General features: G+C 47.4%; 1 protein-coding gene across 1 annotated transcript in view; it reads right to left on the minus strand.

Moving 5' to 3' along the window:
• LOC148144045 (uncharacterized) overlaps window positions 1-1,489 on the minus strand; it is a 54,532-nt gene extending 53,043 nt beyond the window's left edge. Inside the window, exon 1 of the mRNA XM_087974572.1 lies at window positions 268-1,489. Coding sequence (XP_087830698.1) covers window positions 268-1,096 — 829 coding nt within the window. The 5' untranslated portion in view covers window positions 1,097-1,489. The remainder of the gene's footprint in view (window positions 1-267) is intronic.
• Window positions 1,490-20,803: the final 19,314 nt, after the last annotated feature.

A 20,803-nucleotide genomic window follows, 5' to 3' on the forward strand; every position in this document is an offset into this window, starting at 1 on the left:
GGAAGTATTGCCTCACTCAGCAATTTCACCCCACCCTAAAAACGGTTTCATCATCAGATTCTGAAATCCAGATTTCTGACCGAATTCCAATTCCGTGATCTGCCGCGGCTGGATTCAAACTCAGGAGTCCCAGGAACTGGGTTGATAGTCCAGTCCCTAATGGCACTCGGTTGTTGCTCCTTCAATCATCCTGCGATGGCACATGAACTCGTTGGTGCCTCCACAGGTGGGAGGAGCGGGTGAAGGCCTTCCCACACTCTGTGCAGCCGAAGGGCTTCTCCCCAGTGTGGATCCACTGGTGGGTCTGGAGATTGGAGGAATCGCTGAACCCCTTCCTGCACTCAGGGCAACTAAAGGGCCACTCTCCTGTGTGAACCCTCTGGTGTCTCAGCAGGATGGAGGAATTACTGAAGGCCTTCCCGCAATCTGTGCAGGGGAATGGCCTCTCCCCCATATGGATCCGCCGGTGGGTCAGCAGATTGGTGGAACTGCTGAAGGCCTTCCTGCACTCGGGGCAGCTGAATGGCTTCTCCCCAGTGTGGAGACGCTGGTGCTTCCACAAGTTGCTCACCTGACTAAATCTCTTCCCGCACTTGGGGCAGGTGAACGGCCTCTCCTCCGTGTGGACCCGCTGGTGAGTCAGCAGATGGGAGGAATTCCTGAAGGCCTTCCCACACTCGGGGCAGCTGTAGGGCCTCTCCCCCGTGTGGACCCGCCAGTGGGTCAGCAGGTCAGAGGAATGTCTGAATGCCTTCTTGCACTCGGAGCAAGAAAACGACCTCTCACCAGTGTGGAGTCGCCTGTGTGGCTGGAGGTTGAAGGAATTGCTGAAGGCTTTCCCGCACTCGGGACACGGGAACGGCCTCTCCTCTGTGTGGACCTGCTGGTGAGTCCGCAGGGCAGAGGCCTGGGTAAAGCCCTTCCCACACTCAGGGCAGCTGAAGGGCCTCTCTCTGGTGTGACTGCGCAGATGAGTTTCCAGGGCAGATGGGACATAGAAGCCTTTCCCGCAGTCACCACACTTCCATGGTTTCTCCACAGGGCGGGATTCCTCAGGTTTTTCCATGGCCGAAGCTTCAGCCGCACACAAACGCATGTAGAGCCCCTTCGCACCGTGATTTCATCTTAACAGGCGGTATAGCTGTTACACGCTCCACACTCAGTGCACTGCAACAGTAGGTCTCTCATCCAGTCCCACTGATACTGGAAATGTACTCGAACAGGAACCAAAAAGCTTTGCTCCTTCTCACAGAATCGCAGTCAAAAATCGTTGTGGTCCTGATGGATTGAGTGACCGTCAGACATTGACACCAAAGTGAGGACTGCTGACTCTGGAGAGTCACTGTCAAAAAGCACGGCACTTGAAAATTCACAGCACATCAAGTAGCATCCGAGGAGCAGGAGAGTTGACGTTACAGTTGATTTTGAAACTTCTGTCTTCAGATCTTCAAACGCTGTAAAAAGAGAATATAAAAGTCATCACTGTCAGTCCAGGGTAGAAATTCAGAACAAGCAATTCTGCTTTCTGGAGAACATTCTTTTCTTTTATTATTCCACAAAATTGAAAGTGCCATCCCATTCTCTCTCTCCCCTTCTGTTCTCACTCCACTTTAACTAATTCTCCTGAAGGTGTGGTGGAGAGAGAATAGATGGGGCAGAGGGTGTGTAGAAGGACTGGTCAGAAGGCAGAGGGTGAGGAATGAAATGACAGGGTTGCAGAGGGTTACGTGAGAGAGAATGGACAGGCTGTTTGAAGTATAGAGGGAGAATGGACAAGAAGCTGGGGATGGAAAGAGAATGGACAAGGGGCGCTGTGGATGGCAGGGGAGAATAGACAGTGGGATCTGTGGGTGATGGGGTGAATGGACAGGGAGAGCTGTGGCTGGCCAAGATCAAAAAAGTTGATGACAGTAAACATTTATCAGATTGTTTCTGGAACAGAAAAACTTGCACTGGCGTCTCCCAGAAGAGGGGTGTCTCGTATGTATTCCTTCAATTTGTTTTAAAATAATTGTTATGTATCTTAATTGTTAAGGTGTACCTGGCACCCAGAGAGATGGCTGTGGTTGTTGGAGGTCAGTCATCTCAGTTCCAGGACCGTCTCTGCAGGAATTCATAGGGTAGTGTCTTAGGCTCAACCATCTTCATCAATGACCTTCTTCCATCATAAGGTCAGAGGTGGTGATATTCACCAATAATTGCACAATGTTCACAATTCCTCACAAACTGAAGCTGTTCAGTTTGAAATGCAACAAGATCTTAACAATATCCAATGGGCTGATGAGTGACAAGTAACATTTATGCCACGCCAATGCCAAACAATGACTCATCCCCAAAAGAGATAATCTGACCACTGCCCCGTGATATTCAACAGTGTTACTGTCACTAAACACCCCACTATCAACATCCTTGGGGTTTACCATTGACCAGAAACTCAATTAGACTAACAACAGACAGAATGGCAATAAGTGCAGGCAACAGGTCAGGAATATTGTGGCAAGAAACTCCCCAAATCCTGCCCATCTTCTACAAGGCAGAAGTCAACAGTATAACGGACTACTCTCCCACCAGCTTGGATGGGTGCAGCTTCAACAACATTCAAAAAACTTGATACCATCCAGGACAAAGTCGCCTGCTTGATTGGCACCATCTCCACATACATCAACTCCCTCTGCCCGACTGTTCAGAAGCAGGAGTGCATATGATCTACAAGACACAACACAGAAATTCACCAAAGACCCTTAGAAAATACCTTCCAAACCAACAACCACTTCCATCTCGAAGGATCAGGCAACAGATACTTAGGAACACAACTTCTTGCAAGTACCCCTCCAAGCCACTCACCATCTTGACTTGGAAATATATTGCTGTTCCTTCAGTGTTGCTGGGTCTAAATCCTGGAATACCCTCCGTAAGGACATTATGGGTCACCGTACAGCGTGTGGACCACAGCAGTTGAAGAAGGCAGGTCACCATTACCTTTTCAAGCGGAACTAAATGCTGGCCAGCCAGCAAAGCTCATGTACCATGAATAACTTTTAATAAATGGTTGGAATCTGCAAACTAAAAAAAAATCAGTGTTCAGGTGGAATAGACGTCGGGCTTTGATTTGGTTCTGGATTAGTGGTGCTGGAAGAGCACAGCAGTTCAGGCAGCATCCAAGGAGCTTTGAAATCGACGTTTCAGGCAAAAGCCCTTCATCAGGAATAAAGGCAGTGAGCCTGAAGCGTGAAGAGATAAGCGAGGGGAGGGTGGGGTTGGGGAGAGAGTAGCATAGAGTACAATGGGTGAGTGGGGGAGGAGATGAAGGTGATAGGTCAGGGAGGAGAGGGTGGAGTGGATAGGTGGAAAAGGAGCTAGGCAGGTCGGACAAGTCCGGACAAGTCATGGGGACTGTGCTGAGCTGGAAGTTTGAAGAGCTTCAGGGCAGAGGAAATGACCTGGGAGTTGCAGTGGGAGAGGGACTCCCTGAGATTCTTGTAGAGAGAGGAGGAAAACTTCTTCAAGGCAGGCATGATTTGGTCCTTATTTGAGGACGGACAAAGAGCGATATACTGATACTGAATTGGAAATAGAGTTTCGAGTTAAACATCTGTAGTGTTTCACTCAGTGGATCAATTGAAAATCGATTAAAGATTGTCTCCTGGCGTGTATGTCATGACCACATGAAAAAGGACCGTTAAGAAGGCATATGGGACTCTTTATTTCATCTCGTTCATGGCTGATGTCCTACCCACAATCCTATGCGACCAAGATACTGCTCTATCGGCTGTGAGCAATGTTCATGGTGCTCATGTGTGAGATCGGAATGGGGCCCCGTCCCTCGTCGTTCTGATGGACGGTGCGACCAACCTTTGGGAATCCAAGGAGGACCGGAAGGAGCCTGGTCCTCCTGCCAATTAAAACCCCCGCCATTGTCTGAATGCGGAAGTTTGACCATGAACTTCTGAAGCTCTTCTCTCGCTAAATGAAGATTGAGTTTCAGTACACACTGCATCTTCCTTTCTCTGTTTAACATCTGGAGTACCGCACTCTCTTTTCTCGCCCCCTTTCCCATTTCTTTTCTTATCCTTGGGTTCAACTGTTGGTTTGTAGGAGCTGAGGGAAAAAGGAAGTCAATCGAGGGGAAGGGAGAGACTCTGGAAAAGGTTGGTTTAGATCTGTGCCTGTTAATGTTTGACAGGCTTTGTTTCCTGAGCTTGATACATTCACTTGTCTGGCAAAAAAGTATGGCCTCTTGATCCATGTTGGGGATGGAAGTGGATTATGCTGTGGGTGACTTGCTCGTAGTAGTCCAATAAGTATTGGATAAGTAATCATGACACACAAACCTTGAGTTATTGACTGTTTATTCGGGAGCTCACGGGGAGAGCCAAGTCGACCTAATAGTCACAAGTCACTCCGACGAGAAACAAAGAGTTATGTGATTATATAGGTGACTGTCATTTAACAATTAGCAAACTGTTAATTGCAGGATATTGAGTAACTAAGTCACATTGCCCAGCGACGTAGTGTCTGGACGGTGTTGGTTAGTAGCTGATAAATTTGCAATAGGTCCTTGCAAAGAGAAGGATATTCCCATGGAAGGAAAGAATTTGTTTATCAGGTAGCAGTACAGCTGCAAGGCTGAGTGTCTCTGTTGAGTCTGGGAATTAAGGGTAGTTGGGACAATGCAGGGAGGAGGAGCTCAGACAATGGATAGATCAGCCATGATCTTAATGAATGGCGGAGCTGGTTGGAAGGGCCAAATGGCCTATTCCTGCTTCTATTACTATGAAACTATAACCCTGCATTCCCCATGGCTAACCCACCTAACCTGCACATCCCTGGACACTGTGGCCAATTTAGCATGGCCAATCCAAATCATGGCCGGTGAGCAATGTCGTGATGTGGAAAATGAACATCAGAACAACAGAAAGGGACAAGGAGAGGAAATGTATCAGCAATCGAAACTGAATACTAATGTCACAAAAATTGAAATGATACATGGTGAGTCTGAATGTGTGCTGCATTGTAACAAAAGTGAATGAATTGACTGCACACATTGAAGTGAATAATTATGATCTGAGACTCCTTACAGAGACATGGCTTCAGGATGGCAAGGAGTGGATCCTGGATATTGAGGTGTAGTCAGATGGGAAGCGAGGTAAAGGCAGAGGGTTGGCACTGCTCACCAAAGCACTGAGCACACAGTAGTCTGCTGTCAGCTCGGGTTTCAGGGCCTGATTTCTCTGTCCTCTGATCTCCCTCTTCCCACAGAGTAAGATGTCGGTCTGTTCTCAGCTTTGCTGGACTTCTGCTGAAGCTTTCACGCCTCTTTTACAGCTTCCAGAACAAGAAAACATTCAGTCAATCGAAAGCCAACCCACAATCTCAGCCTGTCACCCATCCAGATATAGAGTGTAGTCAGAGCAGGGAATCCAACAAGAAAAATGAAACAAAATCAGAAATAAATAAATGCTTAATGTTTGTTCATTAGGAAGTAAACCAGAAATAGGGGCCTCCCAGGATCTTGAGAGTGCCCTATTTGAGGAATTCTCTCTCCCTAGATGTAACTATTAGTATTGTTGGGGCAAAGTAACTCGTGTGTCAAATCATTTAAAGCAAAGTAGTCAGGAGAGGAGACCTTGAGCAATTGACTAGCTTTATTCGTTGCCATGGGGAATTCCTCTTAGTTCAAAACAAAATCCGACGTATTCCAATAAAATACAGAATGTTACAAGTTTTATGTAAAACACAAGCCCCACTCTCCATTAATTATGCAACTGAGGGGCAGTTGTAAGGTTCACATACATTGTCCAGACCTACACTTCCTAATGCCTGCAAAACTGAATGTTTTCTTATACTGCAGGTTCAGCTAGGCTCGAATTACTAATAAGGGACAGAGAGAACCAATCCATCATTCTATGAAGCAGCACAGTATGATGGCCTGAGGAACAGAGACAGCCTGCAGCTACAAGGTCAGGCTATCAAAACAGAATTCCTTTGCCAGGGCTCAGACAGCATTATGTTAACAGGCTACATTTTCCTCTAAACATTGCTTTGTGATAAAATGGCTTCCACGCAGTTTTGTGTCAATTTTGATCAAATTCTCCTTTTTTATTAAAAAGAGGAGATTGGGGGTGTCAGCAAAAGGGGGATTATACCCAGAGCCAGGGGGATTGTCAGGAGGTAGTGTTTGGAGATCGGACTGTTAGTCCTCGGGTTCAGTAAGGACAGGGGCAGAAGGCTCCAAGGAAGGGGAATCATCATCAGGGGTTTCATCAGGAAGGGGAAATCTCGGCAACTGGGAGATCACTGGAGAGGAGGGCCACAACAGTGAACTGAGCCGAGCACAGGATTGTCTGCGGGGTGACTTTGATTTCCAATCGAGCAGTTCCAAAGGCAGGGGGAAAGAAAGCTTCAAGTCGCTCAAACTACATAAGGGCTCGCTTGGTACGAGTTCGGGATGGATGGGGATATGGGCACATAGCCAGCAGCTAGAATGGTTGACCTTCTGTGCATAAAGAAAAGTATTAAACTGTAATTTCTGTTTACTAGAGGTTATCAGGCCCAATCAAACATAGTTCGTGAAAGAAAGATAAGAAAGAGTGCAGTGAAAGGCAGAATAATCAGGCTGAGCCATTCACGGATGAAGGCTGAAGATGTGTCTCTGACGGGGTCTTCTGGTGTTCCTCCAGGAGGTGGCGCTCGTTTGCATTGTGTTGTGTGTGTCCATGCGGCCTCCCCTTGACCCTGACTGCTGACCGGGTAACCCAGCAGGACTAGGAACGGGCCTTTCCATCTCAGCTCCAATATGCCCCGGTCCTAATGCTGAGGCTTGGCGTACCCATGAATGTGAATTCTGAAGAGTTTTGGTTAACTGATGCAAATATTTCCCACTTGTCCAACATTAGAGTGTCAGCTGTTTCAGCCATTGGGATGGTTTTGATTCATCGACTAAATACATCTACTCTTATTAGACAATATTCATAACAATGTACGCGAGGTGATTCTATAAAAGCAAATTGTAGATAGGGAAAAAGGCTGACCAGGCAAGGAGGTGGTTAACAAACACACTCTCTGTCTGCCTGCTTGCCTGCACCTCTCTCTCAGCCTGCCTGCACCACTCTCTCTCCCCCTCTCTCTCTCTCTGTTCTCTCTCTCTCCCTTTTTCTTTCTATCTATCTGCCTCCCTCATGCGCATACGCACACATAAAAGTCCATGGCAGTGAATGTGTATCTGCAGAATTAAATTTGCAGATACATTCTATTTTGCTCAAAAAATGCACAATCTGCAGACAGTCAATACATGCAATATTTTGTGAATTTTGCTTTGGAAATAGAATCAGTCTGACTCAAGACTGGGACACAGAAGACTCTGACCTCACATCTTTAATGCACTGTCTGAGCTGAGATGTCACATTTTGCTATAAAACCTTGAGTTATCTTGAGAAGGTGACAGACAGAAGATGTGGGATTTACACAGTAATGATACCTGCAACCCATTTGAAAAGATGAAAAACTTAACAATCTAGGTTTGTTCAATATGTCATTTCAGTGGCAGGACACTAGAATGTTTTGCTATAAATTCTGTGTTTGTGATATTATTCTCCACAACCACCTGATGGAGGAGCAGCACTCCGAAAGCTGCTGGTTCCAAAGAAACCTGTTGGACAAAACGTGGTGTTGTGTGGTTTTTAACTTTGTCCAGATTAGGGTGGGTTGACCCTGCTAAATTACCCATAGTGCCCAGGGATGTGCAGGTTAGGGTGGATTGGCTATGCCAGGGATGTGCAGGTTAGGGTGGATTGGCTATGCCAGGGATGTGCAGGTTTGGTGTATTACTCAGGGTTAAATGTAGAGCGGTGGGGGAATAGGTATGGGTGGGTTACCCTTGGGAGGGTCAGTGTGGACTCGTGGGTCAGAGTAGCCTGCTTCCACACTGTGGGGATTCCCTGAAGGGAAGGGGTTCTCCTCCCCTTCTGCTGCAGGGCCGCGCAGGTGCAGTGAGGTGGCCCGCTGTCCACCTCGTCCCGCCCCTTAACCGTCACATTTCCCCGCCCCTTTAATGACGTCACAAGACAGAAGTGGCCCTGTCAGTTTGAGTGACACTCCCTCCCTCTGGGCAACTCCTATCCTGAGAGGGCCGGAGAGACGGGAGGCGGGGAAGTCTCTTCTGTTGTTGCAGCTGGAGTGAATTCAGGGAGGGAGCAGTCTCCACAAACTCAGTAGGTTTCTTAATTACCCCAGTGAAGAGGGACGGAAGAATAGAGATTGGAAAGGGGGAGGGGTGGACATTTTTTCTGTTTTGATGTTTAAAATGCACCCGATTCCCACCAGTAACTGCAACAGGTACAAGTACAGCACATGCAATATTCCTCATTGCAGCTTCAAGCCGGTTTTGCATCCTCTGTTCTTCCTCCACCTTGGACATTCAGCTTCCTTCCCTCATTCCCATCCCCCCGCCCTGATGTCCAAGCTGACCCGCAAAAGTTCCTCCATTCTTTCTCCAGTGTCTTTTGTGGGTTTTGAAAACTTTCTCCATCCTTCAATTGAGTAGATGAGTTGAGAAGTTATGTTGTAGCTGCACCAGGTTAGGCCACTTTTGGAATGTTGTGTGCAGTTCTGGTCTCTCTGCTAGAGGAAGGATGTTGTGAAACCTGAAAGGATTCAGAAAAGATTGACAAGAATGTTGTCAAGGTTTGAGCTGAACATGGTTGGGCTGTTTTTCCTTCGAGCGCCAGAGGCTGAAGGGTGACCCGACAGATTTCTATAAAATCATGAGGGGCATGGATAGGATAAATAGACAAGGTGTTTTCCCTGGGATGGGGGAGTCCAGAACTACAGGGTAATAGGTTTAGGGTGAGGGTGTGGGGAAGATTTAAAAGAGACCTTTGGGGCAATGCCTATGTTGAGGGTAGTGCATGTAAGGAATGAGCTGCCAGAGGAAGTGGTGGAGGCTGGTACAATCACAACATTTAAAAGGCATCTGGATGTGTAAATGAATAGGAAGGGTTCATTTTTTTTTAAATTGGCAGCTCTCAGAATGAACAGGATGTCTGTCACTCCTGTGTATTTTTTAAAAAAATTTTTTTCCTTTTAACCCCCATGCTACCGCCTAACTGCGGTAGTGCTTATTTTTTTCCCCAGAACCCATGTTGTGTGTGTGCAGGTGTGAGACACAGTGAGAGACACAAGGTGGATGAATCTTTATTCAATTTCCACCACCAGGAAGAAAGGAAACACCCGAGTGACCAATGACAAGCAGTGCCCTTCACAAATAGGAAGGGTTTACAGGGATATGGGCCAAGTGTTGGTAAATGGGACCAGATTGATTTAGGATATCTGATCAGCATGGATGAGTTGTACCAAAGGGCCTGTTTCTGTGCTGTGCATCTGGTAGACAATGGTCCTCAGAATTCTGTTCCCATTAGGCTCTCCCTTAACTCTCTTGCAAATGGTCTTGGTGACAGTATGAGATTCTGAAAAGAAACAGGTCCCATAAATGCGCAAGGGAAGGATTCCGTACATGGAGATGGGTATAGTTACTTATGCCGCATAAGGCCTACTGTATCCCAGCCAGTGGAACACAAGCTGTTTGTCTATACGGGCAGGAGGTATATGGCCCCTTTGTCTTACAGGAGTGGGTGAGACAAGTCTCAAATAGGCAGGAGATGTTATGTGGAACATGCACACCCATAGCTGGTTCCATTAAATCAATTCTCATATGACCCTGCAGTAGAGTTAAAAGACATCAGCAAACAGGTGGCAGGAGGGCTCATACAGTATTGGAAAACTTATCCTTAAGCATTTTGACTAAAAATGTTTAATTTTGAATTATACAACACATTTGCTGCACAATAGAAAATAGGCAGGGAGAGTAAGACAATTAAGAACGTTTGCCTGAACATCAGTGAATCTGTATAAACAGGACACCGAGTGATAACATTCATGGCTGTTCCTTGTGAAATTAATAACAATGTTTGATTCTGACCTCAAAATGAAACTCGCTACAAATTGACTTCTCCCTTGAATTATTGTCCTTCACTATTATCTGTCCAGTTCAGAACATGCAGTGCTTTTGTTAACTTTTTGTGTTTGTGACAGTATCGTCTTTGTAAACTTGTGTATAAAGGTAGTCTTCTAGGAGTAAGTGAGGACTGGAGATCAGAGCTGAAAATGTGTTGCTGGAAAAGCGCAGGAGGTCAGGCAGCATCCAAGGAGCAGGAGCTCATGCCCGAAACGTCGATTCTCCTGCTCCTTGGATGCTGCCTGACCTGCTGCGCTTTTCCAGCAACACGTTTTCAGCTATAAAGGTAGTCTGTTTGTGATAGTACAACAGAGTAGCCTGCCAGGGCTCTTGAAGGAAGAACAATGTCCTACTCTCCTGGGTTATTAGAATCCAGTTATGAATTATAGGTATCAGGGTTATGTTGTAACAGTGATGCTATTAGTAAATTAAAGGGATGATTAAAATTAAACTAAAACTGTCTGCAAGAGTTTTTGTGAAATTCCAGACTACCAAAGGTACGATCTCCGGGATGAACCAAGAGAGGCTTACAAGTTGAGTTCATAAGGAATTCCTTGGGCCGTCTCAAATCTGTACTTCATCAAGAGTTCTTCATTACTGTTACCAACAAAGTGCGATCCATTGTCCAAGCTAATGCACGCAGGTATACCGAAGCAGGGAATAATTTCCTTAAGCAAAATCTTCACAGTCTCAGCAGCAGTGTTAGGGGAAGGGTAGGCTTCAATCCACTTAGAAAAAACATCAACAATAAGCTAAACATATTTATAGCACTGACATTTCTGCAACTCAATGAAGTCCAGTTGAAGTGTCTCAAAGGGACCCTCCGGCAAGGGAGTTCTACCCGGAGTGCAAGGCAAGCCTTTTCCGGGGTTATGTTCCTGACAAATAAGACACCGGCCGCTAACCCTTTGAGCTCGTTGTTGGAGGCAGGGATGCCACCAAGCCGTCAGGAGAAAGAGGGCGACCGAACGGGCACCACCGTGAGTTGCATAATGTACACAGTCAATAACCCATAGAGCAAGATCATCAGACATACAAGTTTAACCCACGGGAGGAGTCCAGAGTTGGAATTGTCCTCCTGCCTATCACAGCCCCCCCCCATTGTCCAAATGCAGAAGTTGGACCATGAGCTTCTGAAGCTGCTATTGCTCTCCTCTCTCTCTCTGAATGAAGATTGAGCTTCACCCCAGGCTGCAATGCCCTTCCCCTGTCCAACATCTCTGAGCACGGTACTCTCTTTTCTCACCACCTTTTTCCAGAGTGGTGAAGGGAGGTGATTTGAAATTGGAGAACTCAATGTTGATCCTCAGGGCTGCAGGCTGCCCAGGCACAAGATGAGGTGTTGTTCCTCCAATTTGCAGTTTGCTTTGTTGTGGCAATGGAAGAAGCCAAAGATGGTCATATTGGGAAGGGGAATTAAAATGAGTGGCGACTGGGAGGTCCAGTCGGCTTCTGTGGACCCAGCTGCGATGCTCGGCGAACCATTCCCCAAGTTTATGCTCAGTCTCCATGATGTAGAGAAGACCACAGTTGGCAAACACATGGCAAATGGAGTGCCACAATGTAAAGTTACAGCCTTTGCTATGGAAATAAAAGCAGAAAGGAGGTGAATTTCCAATGCTGGAGATCAGAGTCGAAAAGTGTGGTGCTGGAAAAGCACAGCAGGTCAGACAGCATCCGAGGAGCAGGAGAGTTGATGTTTCAGGCACCAGTCCTTCGTCAGGGATGATGTGTGGATGTGCAAAGGGGCCTCAGTGTCCTCCTACACCAGTCACTGCCAGTTGTCAGACAGTTGCAGCAAGCAATCAGCAAGGCAAGTGGTATATTAGCAAGAGGAATTGAGTTCAGAAGTGGGAATGTCTCCCTGCAGTTAGAGGGTCATTGAATATATTCAAGGCTGAACTCATCTGATTTTGGAACAACGAAGAAGTGGACGTTTGTGGGGGAAGGCAAGAAAATGGTTTCAAGACCAGTCCAGAATAGTTAGTCAGACAGCACAGAAACAGACCATTCAGTCCAACTCGTCCATGCTGACTATATTCAGAAACTAAGCTAGTCCTACCTAGATTGGGCCATATCCCTCAGAACCTTTCCTATTCATGTACTTATACAAATGTTAAGTTGTAGAACGAAGAGACCTTGGACTGCAGGTTCATAGTTCCTTGAGAGCGGAGTCTCAGGAACATAGTGAAGAAAGCTTTTGGGATGCTTTCCTTCATTGGTTAGAGCATTGAGTATGGGGTTGGGAGGTCATGTGCAGCTGTACAGGACATTGGTGAGACCATTTTTAGAATACTGCATTTAGTTCTGGTCTCTCTGCTAGAGGGAAGATGTTGTGAAACTTTGACAGGAGTTGGAAAAGATTTACAAGGCTGTTGCCAGGGTTGGAGGGTTTGAGCTACAGGGGGAGGCTGAATAGGCCAGGGATATTTTCCCTGGAGCATGAGAGGCTGATGTTTAGCGGTAAGGATAAATTATACAAGAGGGACGGGTTGCACCTTAATAGGTGGGGGACCAGCATTCTGGCAGGTAGGTTTGCCACTGCAACACAGCTGCGTTTAAATTAAATAGTGGGGGGGGGGGGGGGGGGGGGGGGGGGGGGGGGGGGAGGGTAGTGGGGACAAGCTGGAAGTTTAAGAAGAAAGTTAGAACAAGAGAAGTCAAGAAAGACAATGGAATCAATGGAGCAGAAAACTCAAAAGAAAAGGATCATGCCATAAGGTCAAGTGAAATAGGGATTGATAGGAAGGGTGAGGGAAGTAACAAATTAAAAATATTAAATATGAATGCACGAAGCATTAGAAATAAAGTGGATGAGCTTGAGGCTCATTTGGAAATTGGCAGTTACGATGATGTGGGGATAACTGAGATGTGGCTTCAAGTGGACAGAGCCTGGGAAATGAATATTCAAGAGTATACGTGCTATCATAAGGACAGACTAACTGGCAGAGGGGGTGGGGTAGCCCTGTTGGTAAGGAATGATATTCAGTCCCTTGCACGGGGGGACCTAGAATCAGGGGATGTAGAGTCAGTATGGCGAGAACTGAGAAATTCTAAGGGTAGAAAGACCCTAATGGGAGTTATCTACAGGCCCCCAAACAGTAGCCTGGATGTAGTGTGTAAGTTGAATAAGGGGCTGAAATTGGCCTGTCACAAAGATATTAGTACAGTTGTTATGGGGGATTTCAACATGCAGGTAGACTGGGAGAAATCGTGGATGCATTGGTGATCATTTTCCAATGTTCTATAAATTCAGGATCAGTTCCTGCAGATTGGAGGGTGGCTAATGTTGTCCCACTTTTTAAGAAGGGAGGGAGAGAGAAAACAGAATTATACACCAGTGAGTCTGACCTCAGTGGTGGGAAAAATGCTGGAGTCAAGTATAAAGGATGAAATTACAACACATCTGGATAGCAGTAACAGGATCGGTCAGAGTTGGTGTGGATTTATGAAGGAGAAATCATGCTTGACTAATCTTCTGGAATTTTTTGAGGATGTAACTCTGAAGACGGACAAGGGAGATCCAGTGGATGTAGTATACCTGGACTTTCAGAAAGTCTTTGACAAAGTCCCACATAGGAGGTTAGTGAGCAAATTTAGGGCACATGGTATTGAGGGCAAAATACTGACATGGATTGAAAATTGGTTGGCTGGCAGGAAACAAAGAATAGTGATAATGAAAGTAAGAATAATGGCAGGCAGTGACCAGTGGTGTGCCGCAGGGATCAGTGCTGGGACTGCAGCTTTTTACATTGTACATTAATGATATAGATGAAGGTATTAAAAGTAATATTATCAAATTTGCTGATGCCACAAAGCTGGGCGGCAGGGTGAAATGTGAGGAGGATGTTAGGAGAATACAGGGTGACCTGGATAGGCTAGGTGGGTGGGCGGATGCATGGCAGATGCTGTTTAATGTGGATAAATGTGTGGTTATCCACTTTGGTGGCAAGTACAGGAAGGCAGATTACTACCTAAATGGAGTCAAGTTAGGTAAAGGAGATCTAGGTGTTCTTGTACATCAGTCAATGAAAGTAAGCATGCAGGTACAGCAGGCAGTGAAGTAAGCTAATAGCATCCTGGCCTTCATAACAAGAGGAATTGAATAAAGAAGCAAAGAGGTCCTTCTGCAACTATACAGGGCCCTGGTGAGACTGCACCTGGAATATTGTGCGCAGTTTTGGTCTCCAAATTTGAGGAAAGACATTCCGGCTATTGAGGGAATGCAGCATATGTTCACGAGGTCAATTCCCAGAATGGCGGGACTATCTTATGCTGAAAGATTGGAGCGACTGGGCTTGTGTACGCTTGAGTTTGGAAGGCTGAGAGGGGATCTGATTGAGATGTACAAGATTATTAAAGGATTGGACACTCTGGAGGCAGGAAGCATGTTTCCGCTGATGGGTGAGTCCTGAACCAGAGGACACAGTTTAAAAACAAGGGGTAGGCCACTTAGAACGGAGTTGAAGAGAAACTTCTTCACCCAGAGAGTGGTGGGTGTATGGAATGCTCTGCCCCAGAAGGCTGTGGAGGCCAAGTCTCTGGATACTTTCAAGAAAGAGTTGGATAGAGCTCTTAAGGATCGTAGAATCCTTGTGGGCGGCACGGTGGCACAGTGGTTAGCACTGCTGCCTCACAGCGCCAGAGACCCGGGTTCAATTCCCGACTCAGGCGACTGACTGTGTGGAGTTTGCACATTCTCCCCGTGTCTGTGTGGGTTTCCTCCGGGTGCTCCGGTTTCCTCCCACAGTCCAAAGATGTGCAGGTCAGGTGAATTGGCCATGCTAAATTGCCCGTAGTGTTAGGTAAAAAGGGGTACATGTAGGGGTATGGGTGGGTTGCGCTTCGGCGGGTCGGTGTGGACTTGTTGGGCTGAAGGGCCTGTTTCCACACTGTAAGTAATCTAATCTAATCTAATCCAAGGTTATGGGGATAAGGCAGGAACAGGATACTGATTGAAGATGATCAGCCATGATGGTGCTGGCTCTAAGGGCAGAATGGCCTACTCCTGCATCTATTGTCTGATGGATGTTCATAAGGGGCATGGATTGGGTGAATATCCAAGGTCTTTTCCCCTGGGTATGGGAGTCCAGAACTAGAGGGCATATGTTTGAGCTGAGAGGGGAATGATTTAATAGGGACCTGAGGGGCAGACCTGCTCGCTCTCAGCAGTATCCCACTTTCAGGTGGATTTATCTTGACGTTAGTCTTGACATTTTTGCTTTTCTGCCCCTGTAAGATCCTGAATCAGCATCTTCAGGGGAGTTAGTTCGAGCGGAGTGAGAACAGACGGGGAGAGAGAGAGTGGGATGGTGCTTTCAATTTTGTGGAATAACAAAAGAAAAGAATATTCCACAGAAAGTAGAATTCCTTGTTCTGAATTTCTACCCTGCACTGACAATGATCACTTTTGTAATCTCTTTTAACAGAGTATTGGACGATCTGAAGACAGAAGTTTCAAAATCAACAGATGAAGGGCTCTCCATTGTCTGCAGTCCTCACTTTGACATCAATGTCTGACAGTCACTCACTCCATTGGGACGACAACAATTTTCCAACTATGATTTTGTGAGAAGGAGCAAAGCTTTTTGGTTCCGGTTGGAGTACATTTTCAGCATCAGTGGGACTGGATGAGAGACCCTACTGTTGCAGTGCACTGAGTGTGGAGCCTGAAGCAGTTATACGGCCTGGAAAAAGAAATTCACGGTGGGGAGGGGCTCCACACGCGTTTGTGTGTGGCTGAAGCGTTGGCCATGGAGAAACCCGAGGAATCCTGCCTTGTACAGAAACCGTGGAAGTGTGGCGACTGTGGGAAAGGTTTCCATGTCCCGTCTGTCCTGGAGACTCATCGGCGCAGCCACACCGGGGAGAAGCCGTTCTTCTGCTATGTCTGCGGGAAAGGCTTCAGCGATTCCTCCAACCTGCTGACCCACCAGTGAGTCCACACGGGTGAGAGGCCCTTCATCTGCCCTGAGTGCGGGAAGGCTTTTCGTGATTCCTCTGCCCTGCTGACCCACCAGCGGATCCACCCAGGGGAGAGGCCCTTCAGCTGCCCCGTGTGCGGGAAGGCTTTTCGTGATTCCTCAGCCCTGCTGACCCACCGGCGGGTCCACACCGGGGAGAGGCCCTTCAGCTGCCCCGAGTGCAGGAAGGCCTTCAGCAATTCCTCCAATCTACTGACCCACCAGTGGGTCCACATGGGGGAGAGGCCGTTCAGCTGCCCCCAGTGCAGGAAGGCCTTTACCCAGGCCTCCACCCTGCTGAGGCACCGGCGGATCCACTTGGGGAGAGGCCGTTCCCCTGCACAGAGTGCGGGAAGGCCTTTAGCAATTCCTCCAACCTACTGACGCACTGGCGGGTCCACACAGGGGAGAGGCCGTTCAGCTGCCCCCAGTGCAGGAAGGCCTTTACCCAGGCCTCTGCCCTGCTGAGGCATCGGAGGATCCACATGGGGGAGAGGTCCTTCAGCTGCCCCGAGTGCGGGAAGACCTTTACCCAGGCCTCCACCCTGCTGACCCACCGGCAGATCCACACGGGGGAGAGGCCTTTCAGCTGCTCAGAGTTTGGGGAGGGGTTCAGTCAGGTGAGCCACCTGCAGAGGCACTAGCGGCTCCACTAGGGGGAGAGGCCCTTCAGGGGCCCCGAGTGCAGGACGGGGTTCACCTGCTCGATTTAAGCTGCTGATCCACCAGTGTCTCCACACCAGGGAGAGGCCGTTCACCTGCTCCTCCCAACTGTGGACGCACTTAAGCGGCGACGGCCGAATGCCATTATCGACTGGACTGTCAACCCAGCTTCGGGGCTGCTGGGTTCGAATCCAGCCGCGGCAGATGGCGGAATTGGAATTGGGTCAGAAACTGGAGTTCAGAATCTAATGATGAAACCATTTTTTGTTGGGGGGGTGGGTGGAGAAAACCCCCATCTGATTCACTCACATCCTTTTTAGGGGAGGAAACTGCCGTTGTGGGAAAGGATTCACTCAGTCGTTCCAGCTGCATTCTTTACCCAGGCTGGCCTACACGTGACTCCAGACCCACAGCAGTGTGGTTGACTCGACACTGCCCATCCAACTTACTTGGATACAGGTTGAAATTACTGAGTGAGGCAATACTTCCCACAGGTTAAGGCTGTACCAAGGATCCAACTACAAAGGGACAACTCGGTGGTGACCAATACTAAGGAAAGTGTGGTTGTGGGGGGATGTGCGTGCACTTTGGTCTTGAGCTGTTTGAAAAGTAGCTACTTTTTCTCTGCATTTTTGCTGGGGGGGGATCTGAAGCTGTAACAAAGCTGGATCGCAATTAAGGTTACCTGAACTTACTGCTAGGCTCAGACTCTCATTGAAAGTTTTGAGCTCCAAGAGGTTTTTGTTTTAAAGCTGCTCATTTCTTTCAGCCTCCTGCACTGAGTTTCCAATGTTGTGTTTCAGATCGAGCAGTGAATGAGTAGCTAGTATCGTTAGAAATTGTAAATTTTTCAGGAGTGCAGGTACTGCGTCATTTCATCAGCATTGTAAAGTTTCCTGGCAGCACTGGGACTGTGTTCACTAGATGTGGAGGTGCCAGTTTTGGACTAGGGTGGATAAAATTTAAAAACTCTCACAACACCAGGTTTATTTGAAAGCACCAGCTTTTGGAGTGCTGCTCCTTCATTGGGTAGCTGTGAAGCAGGATCAAAGACATTACATTTTATAGCAAAAGATCACCGTGTCATGCAACTGATAGGATATATTGAACAAACCTAGATTGCTGTGATTGTGTGCATGTGAGTTTGTGCGTGAGTGTGCATGTAAGAGTGTGTGCATGCTTGGTAAAGTGAAAGTGTGTTGGAGTATAAGTCTGTGAGAGTGTGGGTGTATGTGTGTATGAGACAGGTATGAACGCAAGGCTTTATGTTTTACTAAAACAAGAAAGGCCAGGATGTGTACAGTTAATTGTAGGACCCTGGGTCATGTTGTAAAAGAGAGAGACATAGAGTCATAGAGATATACAGCATGGAAACAGACCCTTCGGTCCAACCTATCCACGCCGACCAGATATCCCAACCCAATCTAGTCCCACCTGCCAGCACCCGGCCCGTATCTCTCCAAAGCCGAGACATGGGGAGGTGGGGTTTAGGTATGTGGTTCTTTGAAAGTTGTATCACTGGTAGACAGGGTGGTTTAGAGTACTGGGTACAGTTCGGGTGGCCCTGTAATACGAAGAAGACTATTAGAGAGGGTTCGGTAAAGATTTACTAGGACATTGCCAGGACTGGAAGGTTTGAGTTATAAGGAGAGGCCGGGACATCTTTCACTGAGCACAAGGAGGTTGAGGGGTGACCTCATCGAGATTTATAAAATCATAAGGAGTGAAGTTCGGTAAATAGCAAAGGGCTCTTCCTTCGTGTAGGGGAGCTCAAAACTAGGGGGCATATTCTTTCAAGGTGAGAGGAGAGAGATTTAAAAGGAACCGGAGGGGCACTGTTTTGACAGAGGGTGGTTTGTGTGTGGAATGAATTTGCTGAGGAAGTGGTAGATGCAGGTACAGTTACAACATTTAAACGACATTCGGATGGGTACATGAATAGAAACGTTTAGAGAAATATGGGACAAATGCAGGCAAGTGGGACTGGTTTAGTTTGGGAATCCTGGTCGGCATGGACAAGTTGGACCGAAGGGTCTGTTTCTGTGCTGTATACGTCTATGATCTTATTGAAACCAATAGAATTCTGAAAAGGGCTTGATAAGATAGATGCCGATAAAATGCTCCTTTTTGGGGAGAGTCAATAGAATCCCAACAATGTGGAAGCAGGCCATTCGGCCTATCTATTCCACACTGGCCCTCTGAAGAGTGTCCCACCCATATCCATCCCCTCACTCTGTATTTCCCCTTCCCCCACCTCACCCCAGCTCCAAAATTCCAGCTCAGCACTGTCCCCATGACATGTCTTACTTGCCTATCTTCCTTTCCACCCATCCACTCCCCCCTTCTCTCTGACCTATCACCTTCATCCTCACCCCCATTCACCCATCATACTCTTTGCTACCTTCCCCCCACCCTCCTCCCTGTCCTATCCCCTCCATCCCCACCCCCATTCACCTATTGGACTCTATGCTACTTTCCCACCACCCCCATCCCCACCCTCACCCTCCTCTCAATTGTCTCTCCACCCTGCAGGCACTCTGCCTCTATTCCTGATGAAGGGCTTTTGCCTGAAACGTCAATTTTCCTGCTCCTCGGATGCTGCCTGCACTGCTGTGCTTTTCCAGCACCACTCTAATCAAGAATCTGGTTTCCAGCATCTGCAGTCCTTGTTTTTACCCTGTATTTCCCATGGCTCATGCACCCTAACCTGCACATCCCAGGGCACTATGGGTAATTTAACATGACCAATGCACCACAGCCTGCCCATCCCGGGGCACTATGGGTAATTTAGCATGGCTAATCCAACATAACCTACACCTTAATCTATAAATTAGATTAGTCCGCAAGGGTGAAAAGTACAAGGATTTTAAAAAAAATCAGTGACGATAAAAAGTACAAGTACAAGGTTAGTGACAGGTGTCTGCCCTGGGCCGCGCAGCGCCATTTTCCTAACAGCCGCCCTCCCGCCGCTTCCCCGCTCGAGCGACTTGTCCTCCCAACCGCCTTCGCCCCCGCGTGACGTCTGCACGGAGGGATGGGCGGGGCCGGGGGAGCCTCACCGTCACCAAGCAACAGCGTCACCAATGGACCAACAATCGAAACTGGATACTAATGTCACAAAAACTGAAACGATACATGGTGTGTCTGAATGTGTGCCGCATTGTAACAAAAGTGAATGAATTAACTGAAATTTAAAATGAACCGAAGAGGCAACTCCTATATTCAGAGGATGATGCGTGTAAGGAATGAGCTGCCAGAGGAAGTGGTGGCGGCTGGTACAGTTACAGCATTTAAAAGGTACCCAGCTGGTGTAATGGAAAATTAACATTTATTGTGAAATCTATAAAAGCACAGGGAAACAAAGAAATAAGGGCCTGACTTTGGAGACAGGCAGAAAAAAAATGTAAAGTTAAACCGACCTAACAGCAGACTTACAAGGCCAGTAAACTACCATATCAACAGTCAAGGAATAAGAAAAACAACTCCATACATGAAAAGGACCTCAAATGTTCCAGGCTCCTGGCCTTGAGCTGTTGATAAGGAGAAGTGAATCCAGCCAGGACTGACACAGTTAAGGCGAGTGTTGTAGAGCAAAGAGACCTTGGACTGCAGGTTCATAGTTCCTTGAAATTGGAGTCGCAGGTAGGCAGGATAGTGAAGAAGGCGTTTGGTATGCTGGCCTTTATTGGTCAGAGCAGAGAGCACAGGAGTTGGGAGGTTAAGTTGTGGATGTGCAGGGCATTGGTCAGACCACTTTTGGAATACTGTGTTCAGTTCTGGTCTCCCTGCTGTAGGAAACATGTGTGATACTTCGAAAGATTGACAAGGCTGTTGCCAGATTTTGAGGGTTTGAGCTACATGGAGAGGCTGAATAGGCTGAGAATATTTACCCTGGAGCATCGGAGGCTGCATGGTGATCTTATAGACGTTTGTGAAGGGCATGGATAGGGTGAGTACTTAAAGTCTTTTCCCCAGGGTAGGGGAGTCTGTGGCACAGGAAGGAACCGTAATGACCTCCTTAGGAGACAGACATATGCTGCAACTGACAGGGTACCCTTCGTTGTTCTGTACTTCCCAGGGGCTGAAAAATTACGCCATGTTCTTCGTGACCTGCAACACATTATCAATGAAGATGAGCACCTCACCAAGACCTTCCCCACACCTC

The sequence above is a fragment of the Chiloscyllium plagiosum genome, unplaced genomic scaffold (genome assembly GCF_037043375.1).
Source record: "Chiloscyllium plagiosum isolate Xiang-an unplaced genomic scaffold, Cpla_swu_hap1 HiC_scaffold_27, whole genome shotgun sequence".
In the NCBI taxonomy this organism is placed as follows: domain Eukaryota; kingdom Metazoa; phylum Chordata; class Chondrichthyes; order Orectolobiformes; family Hemiscylliidae; genus Chiloscyllium; species Chiloscyllium plagiosum.